Here is an 18,939-nt window from a genome sequence, read left to right as displayed (position 1 = left end):
ATTCTTTTTAACCAGGTATTTTGAAACTACTGATGTGCAATTCGGATCAGTCTTCCTAAAAATCCAGTCACAATTGTAATTAGAACATTGACATCTTTAGTGGTTAGGTGGTTCCATACCAGCCAATGAAATCACAACTGTAAACTATATTCGTGTACTGTAGTACCTTATGACATACCGTATTTACTTGGTTAAATGCCGTGGCGTTTATTACCTTAGTTCCAAAAATCAATGGGCGACTATTCAAACTGGACCACCACTTGATACTCGTGAATGACGTTTAAGCCAATATTTTCACAATCGATTGTGGGACCACTCAAGTGCGGCGATTATTAAAGGTGCGGCATTTAACCAAGTAAATACGGTATGTCACATCTGTCAGTCCACATGGTGTAACATATTGTAAATACTTTGACAAATTTCAATGTGTTCACTCTAGTAACGAAATCTATGAAGACTATCTAAACCCTCTAATAAAGCATTCACTATAGTCACTAAATTGTTGGTTACAAAACAATGATGTATCCATCCTTTTGCGCATCAAAATCATTTCAAAATGATAGAAACAGTGGAACACAGGTTCCTTGTACATGTCATGATGATAAGGTTACCTGTGCAGACTATACACTAAGTGAATATTGCAGGTGACTGGATAAAAGTTTACAAATGGGTTGACATTTTGAATGTTATGCTTTGGCTCTAATTGTTACAGCTCTATAGTACTGTTAATTTTGAAGCTAAACTAAAGCAAAAATGTTATATACATCAAAATGCGCACACTGTATCTATAAATGTTAAAGTGTGTTCCTATAGTTCAAACATGTCTTACAGCAGCATATATAGCTTTTGTTTACTTAGCCACAGTGTAAGCTGGATTACTATCAATCTTGATGGTGTCTGTGGCCTTTGTAGCAGTGGCATAAGCTGGATTAGTATCCATTTTGATAATATCATGTTGGACACTTTCACTATTATTGTTGTTTGGTTTTTTCTTCAAATCATACCAATACTTGTAATACATTCTGGTAATGATGATGTTGATCAGTGTAGTAACAACAAGCGTGATAAAAAATGTGGCAACTACACCACCAACTATTGCAGCAGCACTGTCATCATCATTGTCATCTATGTTGCATAACCATAATAAAACATAACTACATCACACACACGCACACGCACACGCACACGCACACGCACACACACACACGCACACACACACACACACACACACACAGACGCTCGCGCGCACACACACACACACACACACACACACACACACACACACACACACACGCACACACACAAACACACACACACAGAGTACACAACACACCTTGTGGTCCAGGTGTCTTTACAACTATTGTAGTGGCAGTCCCATTACCAGCTGCATTATTAGCCAATGCCACTATAACATAATATGTGTTGTCCATAAGATCATCAAATGTATAATTGGTCTGTTCAGTTGAACCTCCATCAACCAGAGTTCCATTATCATATGATATTGTGACATAATACTTCAAAACATCTCCACAAAATGAAGCATTAGCTGCACCCCACTGTACAGCAATTGCATCTTTGGTTGTATTAGTGTTTGTCAAATTCCTTACACCTAATTAAAAACATCAATAATATCGCCAGCAGCTAATATTATTAGCTATAGGAAATGATATAACACTAAAAATAATTTAGACAAATATTTTTACTTATATCCATACAGTGGACATAGCTAAAGTGGTAATTGAATTATATGTATGACTGTTTTTGCAAAGCATGTAAAGAAGCACATCTTGCTGTTCTTTTATATGAAGAAGTTTGCAAACATTTGCTATACTTTTTTAATGGTAAAAATGCCAGCTGGAATAATACATTTCCATTGAAAACTTATTTATTTATTGTGAACTACCTATCTTGTGTCTGTTTAGTGACTTTCCGGGTGTGATACATGTAGAGAAACTTTCTGCAAGGACAATGATGCTAGAAAACGCTCATTTCATTTAAATTTTGGCACATCAGAATGGATTGAACCAACCTGGTATAGCAATCCCACCATACATTTTGTATTGGGTAATTAAAAGCCATGTAATAACCTGGCCATGACACATGATACCTCAAATTCCAAGCTAGATTTGTAAATGATGATTTAAAATAAGCTACAGCAGAAGGAGAAGGATATTAAGCACATCATTCTAAGGCTGAAAATCACTTTCTTTGTCTATGGCAAATTGCATGGAACTATAAGATCATCATTATCACCTCTTGACACTAATGTTACACTAAAACAAAAGTGCTGTGAATTAGTTACAATGAAATAATGTAAAAGCACAGCACTTTACTCTGTTACATGAATAAGGTCTGGCCAAATTCATATTTCTAGGATGGGATTTAAAGACTGCTAAAAAGATTGATATGCTCTACCAGAATGGTCAAAAACCTCTATTCGAGCAATCATAGCTCATTGTAAAAGTGCATTCATTACGAAGTAAACCCTTAAATTTGAACCATAACTACAATATATTAAACTCTTTACATTTCAAATTAAAGCTTGCATATCATACCACTAAATCAAACCTTCTCCAAGTCTCAGAACACATTTCTATACTGCTGTTCATTGGCCATTCTGAGACATATAATTTTTGCAACACTAAAACTTTGCCAAAATATATTTTAGATTGTGCATACAGATACCTCAACGAACAACTGTTTTAAGTGCTTTTGGCTAGACAGTTGATGATAAAGTTGAAATATATTCATAAACTAATTCTGATGAGCTTGGAAGCAACATACAGTATAAAACTGGTTTATCCATCAACGTTCTTTCTTTATTATGCCTGTTACACAGCAACCAATGCATGTATCAATAATTCAACATGAAACTTCAGCAACATTAAGTTCTCATCATCCGACAACTCATGTTCATTGTTTGCAGTGGAATGAAGACAGGAATGTCAAACCAAAACTCATTGTATAAATGTTAGTAGCAGAACATGGTTTACAAGCCAACATATACTACTTCATTGATTTGTTTGTCCACATGATCACTGATTTCAACTACTTATTTCAACTAAAAAGGTTTAGTGCTACAGTTCTCATCATGGTGTCATCAACTGTGGTTGTTTTAGGGCATGCTGTTATGGATTTCAATGTAATAGATTCAATTCGAGGCATTATTGTAACAATTGGTTTATAGTGTGTGTTTATTGTAGCCCCAGCACAGAGAGAAAATAAGTATAATACAAATTCCTAAGTACAGATTGTGCATATATGGATTCTCTTATTTGTGAGAACCTTGAGGATGCCGAGCACTACGTCCTAACTCCAAGTACGAAATGTTTGCATAATCATTTTTTGAAAACTGTTCATACTTATGCCATTCAACTTAGCAGGAAGTGCATCATTTCAATATTTTGTTGATATGGTGGTTAAGGCAAGGCCCAATAGCTGGATCTGGTTAAGTATATACAGTATTGTAAAATGGTGCATGGTGTCAGTCGATTATGAGGCCTGACAGTAGTGACCATTCCCTTTCTTAAAAGGACTTAACAGAGCAAAAAAGGGATTATAAATTTGTTAAATTAGTGGGACTCAAGGTATTTTGCTACTGTAAGATGCAAAGGAGGATCTATGACTAATGGAACAGTCAGGCAAACCTAAATATGCTCTAATTAAACAGTCACCATGTTGTTGAATAGAGCTAAATAAGTTTGAAATGCTTAAATTTGTCTAAATACTTGATCGAGCATCGCACAGCTATCACTTTACCCGACATGCCATATATAGCTTCCACCAGCTCTTTTCCTTATATAAATTGTTTATGTTGGCTCAAGGACTCATTGAGCCCTGCAGTACTATGACTGCCACAAGTGTGTCATAATAATGGATACTTCCACAAATTTGTATTTGTTGCTGGTCTATTCTAATGGTTTCTGTCCTCTTTCATTGATTTTTAACCATCAGAGAAGGATTTTACAACATACTTGGCCACGTGCCTACTATTGCAAGTTTATATATATATATCAAGACACACGGTAGTGTGTCGTGCGGCCCAAGAAGCCGGCGCGCAACCCCGTGAGTATATTGACAGGAAGAAACAAAACGCAATTTTCGCACCTCCGTAGCTCTGTGCTGCCTTGATGACACAAGACAAATTTTGCTGTGTAGATTCTCTCCACCTTCAGGACTCCACATTCCAAATTTGAGCGAAATCGCTTCAGGCATTCCTGAGATATGCGACTTCCAAAATTGGCTTAGTTTCTTCGGTTTTTTTTTTTTCTTCTTATTTTTCTTCCTCTTTTCGCACACTTACAAAAACTGCTATAAAACGCGAACGCGTTATCCGATTGCCTTGAAATTTGGCACACAGAAGGGGGGTATAAAGGTGCATCTCGGTACCAACTTTGGCTGGAATACCATAAACAGGCAAAGAGTTATGAGCGATTATGCACGAAAAATAACACCAATATGTTGTCACGCCTACAGGGTAAACCGCGTATGGGAAGAAGCTGAAAATCGGTGGGTGAATAGGTTATCTATTGAACCTCAAACCTTTTGTGGTTTGAAAGAAATCGAGCTAAAAACCAGGAAGATACAGCGAAAAAAGCAACAGTGTGTAACAATTACGCAATCGAGATTAGCTAATTTTTTATTATTATACTTTATTATTATTATTATTATTATGCTTGCCACGCCTACCAGATAAACCACTTGGGGTAATGCTTTGAAAATCGCTGTACAGATGGAGTTATCATCTTAGAAAGGCTCTTCAATGGTGTAGAAGAATCAGACTTAAAGCCACGGAGTTATAACACGAAATCCAACTTGGTGTAGCAAGTGCGAGATCGAGATACTCTAATAGAGCAGTCATCCTAATAGAGCAGTCACCCTGAATAGAATTCAAGAGATCAGTTAGAAATAAGTAACCTGTATAGAGATCAGCTACAAACAAATCACCCTGTAGAGAGTTCAGCTACAAACAATTCACCCTGTTCAGACATCAGTTAGAAGAAGTTTTCTTGTAGAGAGTTCAGTTACAAACAAATCACCCTGTTGAAAGATCAGCTAGAAAATGTCACCTTGTAGATAGTTCAGTTACAAAGAAACCACCATGTAGAGAATTCAGCTACAAACTAGTGACCCTGTAGATACATCAGCTAGAAGAAGTTACCTTGTAGAGAGTTCAGCTACAAAGAAACCATTCTGTAAAGAGCTCAGCTGCAAACAAATCACCTATACAGAATTCAGCTACAAACAAATCACCCTGTAGAGAGATCAGCTAGAAGAAGTTACCTTGTAGATAGTTCAGCTACAAACAAATCATTCTGTAGAGAGATCAGCTAGAAGAAGTTACCTTGTAGATAGTTCAGCTACAAACAATTCACCCTGTACAGAGCTCAGTTAAAAGAGGTTTCCTTGTAGAGAGTTCAGCTACAGACAAATCACCCTGTAGAGAGATCAATTAGAAGAAGTTACCTTGTAGATCGTTCAGCTGCAAACAATTCACCCTGTAAAGAGATCAGCTAGAAGAAGTTACCTTGTAGAGAGTTCAGCTACAAAGAAACCATCATGTAGAGAATTCAGCCGCAAACAAATCATGTATAGAAAGTTCAGCTACAAACAAATCTACCTGTAGAGAGATCAGCTAGAAGAAGTTTCCTTGTAGAGAGTTCTGCTACAAACAAATCACCCTGTAGAAAGATCAGCTAGAAGAAATCACCTTGTATAGAGAGTTCAGCTTCAAAGAAACAATCATGTGAGAGTTCAGATACAAATAAATTGTCCTGTAGAGAGATCAGCTAGAAGAAGTTACCTTGTAGAGAGTTCAGCTACAAAGAAACCATCATGTAGATAGTTCAGGTACAAACAAATTACCCTGTAGAAAGATCAGCTATAGAAGAAATCACCTTGTAGAGAGTTCAGCTACAAAGAAACTATCATGTAGAGAGTTCAACTACAAACAAATCACCCTGTAGAAAGATCAGCTATAGAAGAAATCACCTTGTAGAGAGTTCAGCTACAAAGAAACCATCATGTAGAGAGTTCAGCTACAAACAAATCGGCCTGTAGAGAGATCAGCTAGAAGAAATTACCTTGTAGAGAGTTCAGCTACAAAGAAACCATCATGTGGAGAGTTCAGCTGCAAACAAATCACCTGTAGAGAGTTAAGCTACAAACAAATCTCCCTGTAGAGAGTTCAGCTAGAAGAAGTCACCTTGCAGGGAGTTCAGTTACAAAGAAATAAACCATGTAGAGAGTTCAGCTGCAAACAAATCACCTGTAGAGAGTTCAGCTAGAAACAAGTCACGCTGTAGAGAGATCAGCTAGAAACAAGTCACCTTGTAGAGAGTTCAGCTAGAAGAAGTCATATTGTAGAGCTACAAAGAAACTACCTTGTAGAGTTCAGCTGCAAACAAATCACCCTGTAGAGAACTCAGCTACAAACAAATCGCCCTGTAGAAAGATTAGCTAGAAGAAGTTACCTTATAGGGAGTTCAGCTATGAACAGATCACCCTGTAGAGAGTTCAGCTACAAACAAATCACCCTGTAGAGAGTTCAGTTACAAAGAAACCACCATGTAGAGAGTTCAGCTGCAAAAAAAATCAATCACTCTGTTGAGAGTTCAGCTAGAAGAAGTCACCTTGTAGAGAGTTAAGGTGCAAATAAATCACCCTGTAGAGAATTCAGCTACAAACAAATCACCCTGTAGAAAGATCAGCTAGAAGAAGTTACCTTGTAGAGAGTTCAGCTACAAAGAAACCACCATGTAGAGAGTTCAGCTGCAAACAAATCACCTGTAGAGAGTTCAGCTAGAAACAAGTCACCCTGTAGAGAGATCAGCTAAAAACAAGTCACCCTGTAGAGAGTTCAGCTAGAAGATGTCACATTGTACTTAGTTCAGCTACAAAGAAACTACCACGTAGAGAGTTCTACTGCAAACAAATCATCCTGTAGAGAGTTCAGCTAGAAGAAGTCACCTTTTAGAGAGTTCAGCTACAAAGCAACCACCATGTAAAGAGTTCAGCTGCAAAAAACTCAATCACCTTGTAGAAAGATCGGCTAGAAGAAGTTATCTTGTAGAGAGTTCAGCTACAAAGAAACCACCATGTAGAGAGTTCAGCTGCAAACAAATCACCTGTAGAGAGTTCAGCTAGAAACAAGTCACCCTGTAGAGAGTTCAGCTAGAAGAAGTCACATTGTAGAGAGTTCAGCTACAATGAAACTCCCATGTAGAGAGTTCAGCTGCAAACAAATCACCCTGTAGAGAACTCAGCTACAAACAAATATGCAGTGTAAAAAGATCAGCTAGAAGAAGTTACCTTGTAGAGAGTTCAGCTACAACGAAACCACCATGTAGAGAGTTCAGCTACAAACAAATCACCTGTAGAGAGTTCAGCTAGAAACAAGTCACCCTGTAGAGAGATCAGCTAGAAACAAGTCACATTGTAGAGAGTTCAGCTACAAAGAAACCACCATTTAGAGAGTTCAGCTGCAAACATATCACCCAGTAGAAAGTTCAGCTATGAACAGATCACCCTGTTGAGAGTTCAGTTAGAAACAAGGAATCCTGTAGAGAGATCACCTAGAAGTATCGCCTTGTAGAGAGTTCAGCTACAAACAAATCACCTGTAGAGAGTTCAGCTACAAACAAATCACCCTGTAGAGAGATCAGCTAGAAGAAGTCACCTTGTAGAGAGTTCAGCTATAAAGAAACCACCATGTAGACAATTCAGCTGCAAACAAACACCCTGTAGAGAACTCAGCTACAAACAAATCGCCCTGTAGAAAGATCAGCTAGAAGAAGTTACCTTGTAGGGATTTCAGCTACAAACAAATCACCCTGTAGAGAGATCAGCTAGAAGAAATTACCTTGTAGATAGTTCAGCTACAAACAAATCACCCTGTAGAAAGATCAGTTAGAAGAAGTTACCTAGTAGAGAGTTCAGCTACAAAGAAACCACCATGTAGAGAGTTCAGCTGCAAAGAAATCACCCTGTAGAAATTCTGCCAGAAACAAATTACCCTGTAGAAAGATCAGTTAGAAGAAGTTACCTTTTAGAGAGTTCAGCCACAAAGAAACCATTCTGTAAAGAGCTCAGCTGCAAACAAATCACCTATACAGAATTCAGCTACAAACACATCACCCTGTAGAGAGATCAGCTAGAAGAAGTTACCTTGTAGATCGTTCAGCTACAAACAATTCACCCTGTAGAGAGAACAATTAGAAGAAGTCACCTTGTAGAGTGTTCAGTTACAAAGAAACCACCATGGAGATTTCTGTAATCAATATATGTGACCGGATTTGCGAAAAGGGGTCTTCCACAAACATCCAATTCCATAAACGTTGGAGACCATAACTCAGTGTTCAAGTAACATATTAACCTGAAAATTTCACCATGTATTCAGCTATATATAGTGGTGCTCACCACTGCCCAAATTTCAAGGCAATAGCTCTTTCCAATATGAAGTTATCAATTGTCAAAGTTGGCAAATTGGATGTGTGTGGAAGACCCCTTTTCGCAAATCCGGTCACATATGTATTATACAGCATATATAATTTGTACATTTACTGATAAAATATTTAAAGTACATCTACTTCATCTTTTCTTCTTCCTGTAGTAAAGAAAAAAACATAGGTTAAAAAAGTCCCAAAGCTGGCCATAGGCCGGCTTTGGGGTATACAAATACAAAAATAAATGAAATCTAATCCAAAACAGCCAAGCTGTAAAAAAAGTGTGCGGCCCTCAGAAAGGCTATGGTGAAAAAAGATGTGAAATCCAAGGTGGCGGCCAAGAAATGGCTGTGATGGTAGGTTAATGGTAAAAATTTTAATAATGACAATTTAGGTAAATTTTGTGAAGCGGCACAAAAATTCACCTGAATTGTCGTTATTAAAATTTTTACCATTAACCTACCATCACAGCCATTTCTTGGCCGCCACCTTGGATTTCACATCTTTTTTCACCATAGCCTTTCTGAGGGCCGCACACTTTTTTTACAGCTTGGCTGTTTTGGATTAGATATATATATAATATATATATACTACGAAGGTGAGTCACTAACATTTCAGTGGAGATGGGAACAAACCACCGTAAAAGGCCAAGACCAACAATATTATAAACAATGTAAACATGCAGCCTCAGGTTTTGTAGATCCTTACAACTGTGATGAAGCTTAAAACACATCTGACTGATAAGCTGGATTAGTAGCTACAAAATTCTCCAAATTCACCCTTGTAGTGAACTGACAACAGGTTATTCTGTTTTGTCTTTAAGAACAAAGACCAGTCTAAAGACCTGTAGTTATCATTGCTGTTGTAATGATAAAGGTAGTGCAGTATGTAACAAACTTTAAACAGGCTGTAGGACCATGTGTCCTACAGACATTCAGCACTTGTGCTGTAAAGCCTTAATACATGTGTTATTAAACTGGCTGTGGCTATATCTCGCATTCCAATCGCACAATTTATCCAAAACTTGGTGTGCATGTACATTCTATTGTATCATCTGTGGCAGGATAGGGCAGAGTTTTCAGATAATTTATATATGGAAGTATATGTATACAGTGAAGTGGAACCCCTCTAAGATGGACACCATCAAGGGATATAGTTTTGTCCTTTGTAAAGAGGCGTTCTAGTAAAGGAGGGTGCAAGCTACCAAGGCCACTCCAAATAAATTCTCTGTTTCCCGTTCTGGACTCAAGCATATTTGCATGTGGGAAGGTGGTCCACTCCATTATCCATTATAAGGTTGGCAGCTTTTCAAGCCATAATTTGCCTAGTGCAACCAAAAAATTGCATAAAGCATGCTTAAGCTTGTACCTTCATTTTTAATTTGCAAAATAACACAAATGCTATTTTGTGCCGACTTGATAGCACTGCTGACATGTCAGAGCTGAACATGGCTTTACTGAGCCTGTACAGAATGCAAGAATAACCAGAAAATAATGGAAGAATATGGAATAATGGAATATTTAGTACTGACAGTGACCAGATACAGGAGGTAAGTGTGGAACAGAGAATTTATTTGGAGTGGCCTAATTACTGTTGATCTGCAAGATGTTCTTTATAAAAGAGTACACTGTAGTCAATAAAATGTACTGGTGGTAGATAATTCCTACTTTCCATGGTCTCAGTCTACCACACAGAACTTAAAATGTATTGGGCCCCAAAGATGAGACCACAGCTACTTTATAGCTGAGTTAAAGGATAAAACTTTATTTTTTATTATTAAATGCTATCCCACTAGAGACCTGTGAGAAGGCTAAAGCCTGTGAATACAGGGAGTCTGAAACATGTAACTAAAATGTTAAAGAATGCAGAAAAAATTCCAGAACCAGAAACTTGGTTGATACTATAATTGGTTTGTTATGCATTAGTTAATATAATAATTGTTTGAATAATGAACTAGCTATATTCTACATAATATATCACCACCATGGCATATGTTTCCTATAATTATGTGGAAAAGGAACAATAATTCAAAGTAGTGCCCACTTTTACATGCATTATAAGGGCATTTAGTTATTTGGTAGCACAAAATCTCTCCCCTTGTATAACGTAGGAATAAAAGTACATTTATGGTATAAACCCTTTCATACTCACACAGTACTAAGCAGTCTAATAAAATTATATACACACCACTTACTGCTAGGTACAGCTTGAGATAATTCTGGAATCTTCACTTCTGTTGTTCTTGGCACTCCACTACCACCCAAATTAGTGCCGATCACAGTTACATTTAGGTTTGCAGAATTTGTTAGTCTACCAAATTGATAGGGAGATTTGGTAACTGAGTAGGAGGTTTCATTTATTCCCATCATTATGGTCTCATCAGGTGGTGATATTGTTACATCATATGATACTGTTCCACATACTGACTCACTAAATATAGTGACAGGATCCCATGATACAATGAAACCGTTTACACAAAGCTCAGACACATCTAAACTGTTGACAGGAGCTGGGGGACCTCCTATAATGGTGAATAACATAATATACAAATAAATATCTGAGTCGAATATAAAATATACATACATAAAACATTATATATCATGTAAACTTTAAAAGAGCCACCAATTGTAAATTAGGCCTATACACCCCAAACCACAAACAAGCATATAATATATGTACCATAGCTATGAGGTGTATTGCACTTATATACACCCTGACTCTGAAGTCAGAGAAAATTTACTGTTGATAGACCCTGAGGCGAAATCAAGCTGAGACAATTTAACATCATCGTGCGAGGATTTTTTTATACTGTTTGTAGATAGTGATGTAATCAGCAAATAATTTGATTTGCTATGAGATATAACAGTGGAAACATCGTTAAAATAAAATAAGAAAAGAAAGGGACTCAGAACTGAGCTATGATACAGACTAACTATAAGCCAAAGAGGAAAACTGTCCTTACATCTCGCTGGTAAAGGCTAGTTGAACATGCCTTTAACCTGTTTAAAATAATATCACCAGAGATTCCATTAGCCTCCAGTAAATTTAATGTGGATGAGACACAGAGTCAATACAGACTATGCCTTTTGGTGCCACACCGTCCTTTGAGAAACTAGATAAATAATAATGCTGAATCCCACAATGTAATGTTGCATGTATTCAATATTTAACAAGTCAAAGCGTATTATGTCTTTGAAGTACATTGTAGTGGGGCATCAAAGCCATAAGCAAACTGCATTCCCATGACATTGCTTGGGCAATATTTCCCAAGTAAAACATGGTTTGTTTGAAAATCCACACTGAAGTGGTCTACATAAGTGCAATGCACCTCATAGCCATGGTATGTATATTATAGTGAGAAAACTGTATAAACCATATAGTGTGATACATAATAATTATAGTATACAGACACTGAAGGCTGTATGTATAAAGTGACATACAGCAGCAGCATAACCAATTCTGAGATGTCATGATTAATGTGTTTTGAGATGTACTATAATATTATTATGTAATCCAAAACAGCCAAGCTGTAAAAAAAGGGTGCGGCCCTGAGAAAGGCTATGGTGAAAAAAGATGTGAAATCCAAGGTGGCGGCCAAGAAATGGCTGTGATGGTAGGTTAATGGTAAAAATTTTAATAACGACAATTCAAGTGAATTTTGTGCCAAGACCAAGCGGCACCAAATTCACTGAATTGTTGTTATTAAAATTTTTACCATTAACCTACCATCACAGCCATTTCTTGGCCGCCACCTTGGATTTCACATCTTTTTTCACCATAGCCTTTCTCAGGGCCGCACCCTTTTTTTACAGCTTGGCTGTTTTTGATTACATTTCACTTCTTTTTGTATTTGTATACCCCAAAGCCGGCCTATGGCCGGCTTTAGGGCTTTTAAACCTGTCATTTTTTTCTTTACTACAGGAAGAAGAAAAGATGAAGCAGGGTGATTTCTTTGTAGCTGACCTCTCTGTGATCCTTCTAGCTGATCCCTCTACTGGATGACTTGTTTGTAGCTGAACTCTCTACAGGGTGATTTGTTTGTAGCTGAACTCTCTACAAGGTAACTTCTTCTAGCTGATCTTTCTACAGGGTGATTTGTTTGTAGCTGAATTCTCTACAGGGCGATTTGTTTGCAGCTAAACTGCTGAACTCTCTACAATGTAACTTCTTCTAGCTAAACTCTCTACGGGTGGCTTGTTTCTAGCTGATCTCTCTACAGGGTGACTTGTTTGTAGCTGAACTCTCTACAGGGTGATTTGTTTGTAGCTGAACTTTCTACAAGGTAACTTCTTCTAGCTGATCTTTCTACAGGGTGATTTGTTTGTAGCTGAATTCTCTACAGGGCGATTTGTTTGCAGCTAAACTCTCTACATGGTAGTTTCTTTGTAGCTGAACTCTCTACAATGTAACTTCTTCTAGCTGAACTCTCTACAGGATGACTTGTTTCTAGCTGATCTCTCTACAGGGTGACTTGTTTGTAGCTGAGTTCTCTACAGGGTGATTTGTTTGTAGCTAAACTCTCTACAAGGTAACTTCTTCTAGCTGAACTCTCGACGGGTGGCTTGTTTCTAGCTGATCTCTCTACAGGTTGACTTGTTTCTAGCTGAACTCTCTACAGGGTGATTTGTTTGTAGCTGAACTCTCTACAAGGTAACTTCTTCTAGCTGACCTTTCTACAGGGTAATTTGTTTGTAGCTGAATTCTCTACAGGGCGATTTGTTTGCAGCTGAACTCTCTATATGGTAGTTTCTTTTTAGCAGAACTCTCTACAGGGTGATTTGTTTGTAGCTGAACTCTCTACAAGGTAACGTCTTCTAGCTGATCTTTCTACAGGGTGATTTGTTTTGTAGCTGAATTCTCTACAGGGTGATTTATTTGCAGCTGAACTCTCTACATGGTAGTTTCTTTGTAGCTGAACTCTCTGCAACGTAACCTCTTCTAGCTGAACTCTCTACAGGATGACTTGTTTCTAGCTGATCTCTCTACAGGGTGACTTGTTTGTAGCTGAACTTTCTACAGGGTGATTTGTTTGTAGCTGAATTCTCTACAGGGCGATTTGTTTGCAGCTGAACTCTCTACATGGTAGTTTCTTTGTAGCTGAATTCTCTACAATGTAACTTCTTCTAGCTGAACTCTCTACAGGATGACTTGTTTCTAGCTGATCTCTCTATAGGGTGACTTGTTTGTAGCTGAACTCTCTACAGGGTGATTTGTTTGTAGCTGAACTCTCTACAAGGTAACTTCTTCTAGCTGATCTTTCTACAGGGTGATTTGTTTGTAGCTGAATTCTTTACAGGGCGATTTGCTTGCAGCTGAACTCTCTACATGGTAGTTTCTTTGTAGCTGAACTCTCTACAATGTAACTTCTTCTAGCTGAACTCTCTACAGGATGACTTGTTTCTAGCTGATCTCTCTACAGGGTGACTTGTTTGTAGCTGAACTCTCTACAGGGTGATTTGTTTGTAGCTGAACTCTCTACAAGGTAATTTCTTCTAGCTGATCTTTCTACAGGGTGATTTGTTTGTAGCTGAATTCTCTACAGGCGATTTGTTTGCAGCTGAACTCTCTACATGGTAGTTTCTTTGCAGCCGAACGCTCTACAGTGTAACTTATTCTAGCTGAACTCTCTACGGGTGGCTTATTTCTAGCTGATCTCTCTACAGAGTGTCTTGTTTCTAGCTGAACTCTTTACAGGGTGATTTGTTTGTAGCTGAACTCTCTACAAGGTAACTTCTTCTAGCTGATCTTTTTACAGGGTAATTTGTTTGTAGCTGAATTCTCTACAGGGCGATTTGTTTGCAGCTGAACTCTCTACATGGTAGTTTCTTTGTAGCTGAACTCTCTACAATGTAACTTCTTCTAGCTGAACTCTCTACATGGTGACTTGTTTGTAGCTGAACTCTCTACAGGGTGATTTGTTTGTAGTTGAACTCTCTACAAGGTAACTTCTTCTAGCTCATCTACTTTTCTACAGGGTGATTTGTTTGTAGCTGAATTCTCTACAGGGCGATTTATTTGCAGCTGAACTCTCTACATGGTAGTTTCTTTGTAGCTGAACTCTGTACAACGTAACTTCTTCTAGCTGAACTCTCTACAGGATGACTTGTTTCTAGCTGATCTCTCTACAGGGTGACTTGTTTGTAGCTGAACTTTCTACAGGGTGATTTGTTTGTAGCTGAACTCTCTACAAGGTAACTTCTTCTAGCTGATCTTTCTACAGGGTGATTTGTTTGTAGTTGAATTCTCTACAGGTGATTTGTTTGCAGCTGAACTCTTTTACATGGTGGTTTCTTTGTAGCTGAACTCTCTACAAAGTGACTTCTTCTAGCTGATCTATCTACAGGATGACTTGTTTCTAACTGAACTCTCTACAGTGTGATCTGTTAGTAATAGCGGAACTTTCTACTGGGTGATTTGTTTGCAACTAAACTCTTTGCATGATTGTTTCTTTGCAACTGAACTCTCTACAAGGTGACTTCTTCTAGCTGATCTCTCTACAGGATGACTTGTTTCTAACTGAACTCTCTACAGTGTGATCTGTTCATAGCGGAACTTTTTACTGGGTGATTTGTTTGTAGCTAAACTCTTTGCATGATTGTTTCTTTGTAACTGAACTCTCTACAAGGTAACTTCTTCTAGCTGATCTTTCTACAGGGCAATTTGTTTGTAGCTGAATTCTCTACAGGGTGATTTATTTGAGCTGAACTCTCTACATGATGGCTTATTTGTAGCTGAACTCTCTATTAGGTACCTTCTTCTAGCTGATCTGACTACAGGGTGACTTGTTTGTAGCTGAATTCCCTACAGAATAACTTACAATGTAATATAACTGAGTAAATTATAAATGCAGCTGAATGCTTTATTAGGGTGACTGTTCTATTAGAGTATCTCGATCTCGCATTTGCAGCACCTAGTTGCCTTTCGAATCATAACTCAGTGATTTGTAATCCGATTCTTCTGTGCTACTGCAAGGACTTTCTATGATGATTATTCCAGCTACATACTGATTTTCAGCTCGTTGCTCTAAGCGGTTTGCCTGGTAGATACGAAAACTAATAGTTTTTTTACTCATAAAAATCGATCGCGTAATTTTGACACAGGTTGGGTTTCGTGTCATATCTCCGTGGTCTTTATCCCGATTCCTTTCAAACCACAAAAAGGCACTCCTACGATGGTTGCTCCATCTACATATCAATTTTGAACTGATTCCTCCAAGGCGTGTACCCTGTAGGCGTGACAGACCTTCGACCTTATTTTACGCAAATAATCAGTAATAACTCCGTGAATGTTCATCGGATTCCTACCAAAGTTGGTACGGAGATCCGCCGTAATGAGCCCTTTAAGTGTGCCAAATTTCAGCCCAATCCGAGCACGCATTCGTGTTTTATGGCGAATTTTGCGAAGTGTGCGAAATGAAGAAGATGAAGAAGAAAAAAACGAAGAAATTAAAACGAAATTTTGTTCGCTCGTATCTCGGAAATGGCTGGAGCGATTTTCTTCAAATTTGGTATGTAGACTCCCCTAACTGGGCGGCACGTCTCTAGCAAATTTGGTTCCAATCGGATAAGGGATCACAGAGCTACATAGGTGTGAAAATTGCGTTTTCTTTCTTCCTGTTAATATACTCACGGTGTGGCGCGCTGGCTTCTTGGGCCGCACGACACACTATCGTGTGTCTTGATATTCTCTGCATTTCTGTGGGACAAAAACAACTACATACGTTTAATACAGTGCATAGTTTAGTAGGAGTATAAATCTTAGAGTATGTATAAACTCTGCCCACTATTATGCTATCGTAGAATGTTACATGGTATCTATGTTGTAGCTTGAGATCATACTATACACATAGCAGATTAATAACAAAGATATTCAACATACCATGCATTTGTGCAATATTTTCATGACGTAGTGGATTAAAGGGAAAAACAAAGGAGTACGTAATAGTTGTCTCACAGGTACTAATACTTTGCTTTCAGGCTATACTACCTCCGTTTCTTGTTAGTGCCTTCCTAACTGTGACAGTAGTGCTAAATAGCATGTATTTACTTTCTAAAGTGAAAGTGGTACATATCAAAGTTAACCTCATACTCACTGTGAGAGAATATAGTTGATACCAACAAGGTCTTTGCTAAGGCTGAGGTGTTGAATATAGGTGGCGTTCAACTACCTTCTATAAAAATGTTAGTATTCAGTAAGACTAAGAGCTATAATAACATAATGTGTATGCTACGTTAACTTTCAAACAGCATCTGGAGTTCAATTGTCTATAGCTGGTGCTTAACTACACCTATACCGTCCCCATAAGATATAATCATGGCTAGTGAGCTAAACCAAGTAGTCAGAGAAGTCAAAAATCTTGTGTTTAATTAGTTTAGTTACAGATATAATAATTGCAAGAATTGAGCTATTTAGTTGTGCAATTGCATATAATAATGTACACCCATACATCAGTATTGAAAAATTAATGATGCTATGATAAACATTTTCCATGGCATTTTTAGGTACAATTTCACAGACATTCTCATAAATGCACACCCCATGTAATTTAATAGGTACTTCAAAAAAATCAATACCTTATCATGGTGGTAGCATTAATTGAATTACAAATAGTCAATAAAAGTATACTGAACATTAGTAATCATACAGTAAACAATTAGCTACAGGTAACTGATAAATTGTTACCAGTATCAGCAAGAGTAAATAATGGAAGAGAGAGTATCCAACTGCCATATACTGCATCAAAAATGAGCACTGTCAAGTAGAGAAGCCATCCTGTAGTGCTTTCAAAGGCAGTGTTGAATGAAGTAATAAACACCTTCTAGCTCAGACTGTTTGACTTCAAATCATGCCTGGACACTTCAAACAGTCTGAGCTAGAAGGTGTTTATTACTTCATTCAACACTGCCTTTCACAGCACTACAGGTTGGCTTCTCTACTTGACGTGCTCATTTTTGATACAGTATATGGCAGTTGGATACTCTCTCTTCCATTATTTACTCTTGGTATCAGTGATATTTATTAATGATAGTGAGCTGAAAATATAATAACCGGAAGATTAACAATGACTGTATTACAGTAGCTCCTCTATTATCTGAACTCATTGACCTGAGTGTATTGTTTATATATAGAGCCTTGTTAATAGAATGCACATGTATACCTTCAAAAACAAAATACTCTAACAGAACAGTCATTTCTCTCCTTTTTGGACAACAGAATGTATCGTTAATCGATGGCCAAATAATGTCGTATACTATTCCAACCATCACTAATGCATACTAGTTTTGCTCATGCACCCGTGATCAATCATGATCAATTATACTTTTGTCACCATTGTTGTCATCATCATCGTCGTCATCATCATCATCATCATCCTCGTCATCATCATCATCATCATCATCGTCATCCTCGTCATCATCATCATCCTCGTCATCATCATCATCATCATCAATCATCATCGTCATCATCATCATCATCACCGTCATCATCATCATCCTCTTCATCATCATCGTCATCATCATAAATGTCATCATCATCAGCGTCATTGTCATTATCGTCATCAGCATCCTAGTCATCATCAATCCTCATCATCATCATTGCCCATCGTCATCAGCTGTCATCATCATCAACTGTCATCATCATCAATCATTATCATCATCAATCGTCATCATCATCAATCGTCGTCATTGTCAATCATCATCATCAACATCAATCGTCATCATCATCTTCATTGTCAACATCATTATTCCTTCATCAGTATCATCAATCATAAATCACCATCATCCTCACTGTCACTGTTGTCATTATCCTATTTGCTGTTGCTGTTGATCATCATCATTAATGTTACCATCTTTGTTCATTGTTGTCAACATCACCATCCGGCATTGTTGCGAACATCATCACCATTACTGTTGTCATCATAGTGATCACCATTTTCATTGTCACACCATCATCAATGGATTGGGAATTGTCAGCCATCTATTGTTGAATGATGTAGCTACATGGTCATGTCACTGGGAATGTTCTGAATCAGTTTCAATCACTTCATCCCTTACATAGTAGTAAAAATGATACGTTCAATTGTGAGTTCTACTGTAACAACCACCTCAGCGGGCAGTCACGAACAAGCGAAATCACTGACATGAAATTTTCGAGTTAGCGGCCGGACTGCATGTACAGGATCAGGACTTTACCATAGATATTGTGGGTAGAATATTTATGGCTTTACGGATGGCTACTCTCCATGCCGAGTGTTTTAACCGACCTTAAAAATACAAATCACTTTTCTTTCCCAAGTAGCTATCACTGCTACAGATTCTTCTACCAAATTAAGTTTCTGTACCTTTGTAGTTACATTTATAGGCAGACATCTTTTCAGCATACTAGACGTTTAATCCTCGAGTTAAATCCTCATCAGTCCGAGATGAATGCCAAAACCGCATAGCCGGGGGCGGCGTAGCCGAAAGGGCTTGGCAATATGCATAGTAACCGGGGGTTA

General features: G+C 37.9%; 1 protein-coding gene across 1 annotated transcript; it reads right to left on the bottom strand.

The window, feature by feature from the left end:
• Positions 1-713: 713 nt before the first annotated feature.
• On the bottom strand, positions 714-18,889 carry LOC136250226 (uncharacterized). The gene is made up of 4 exons (XM_066042406.1): positions 18,784-18,889; positions 10,639-10,965; positions 1,334-1,609; positions 714-1,125 (listed from the first exon to the last, which is right to left on the bottom strand). The coding sequence occupies exons 1-4, from the start codon at positions 18,809-18,811 to the stop codon at positions 851-853; spliced, it is 906 nt and encodes a 301-aa protein (XP_065898478.1). The 5' UTR covers positions 18,812-18,889; the 3' UTR covers positions 714-850.
• Between the last annotated feature and the right edge of the window lie 50 nt (positions 18,890-18,939).

The sequence above is a fragment of the Dysidea avara genome, chromosome 1 (genome assembly GCF_963678975.1).
Source record: "Dysidea avara chromosome 1, odDysAvar1.4, whole genome shotgun sequence".
Lineage (NCBI taxonomy): Eukaryota > Metazoa > Porifera > Demospongiae > Dictyoceratida > Dysideidae > Dysidea > Dysidea avara.
This window is presented reverse-complemented; position numbering and strand designations above follow the sequence as displayed.

Excerpts from the sequence above, each read along its gene's own strand:
- LOC136250226 (XM_066042406.1), bottom strand. The coding sequence starts at position 18,811 with ATGTCTGCCTATAAATGTAACTACAAAG. Across the intron at positions 10,966-18,783 it reads CTATAAATGTAACTACAAAG|GAGGTCCCCCAGCTCCTGTC; the intron begins GTACAGAAACTT and ends TCACCATTATAG. Across the intron at positions 1,610-10,638 it reads ATCTCAAGCTGTACCTAGCA|GTGTAAGGAATTTGACAAAC; the intron begins GTAAGTGGTGTG and ends GTTTTTAATTAG.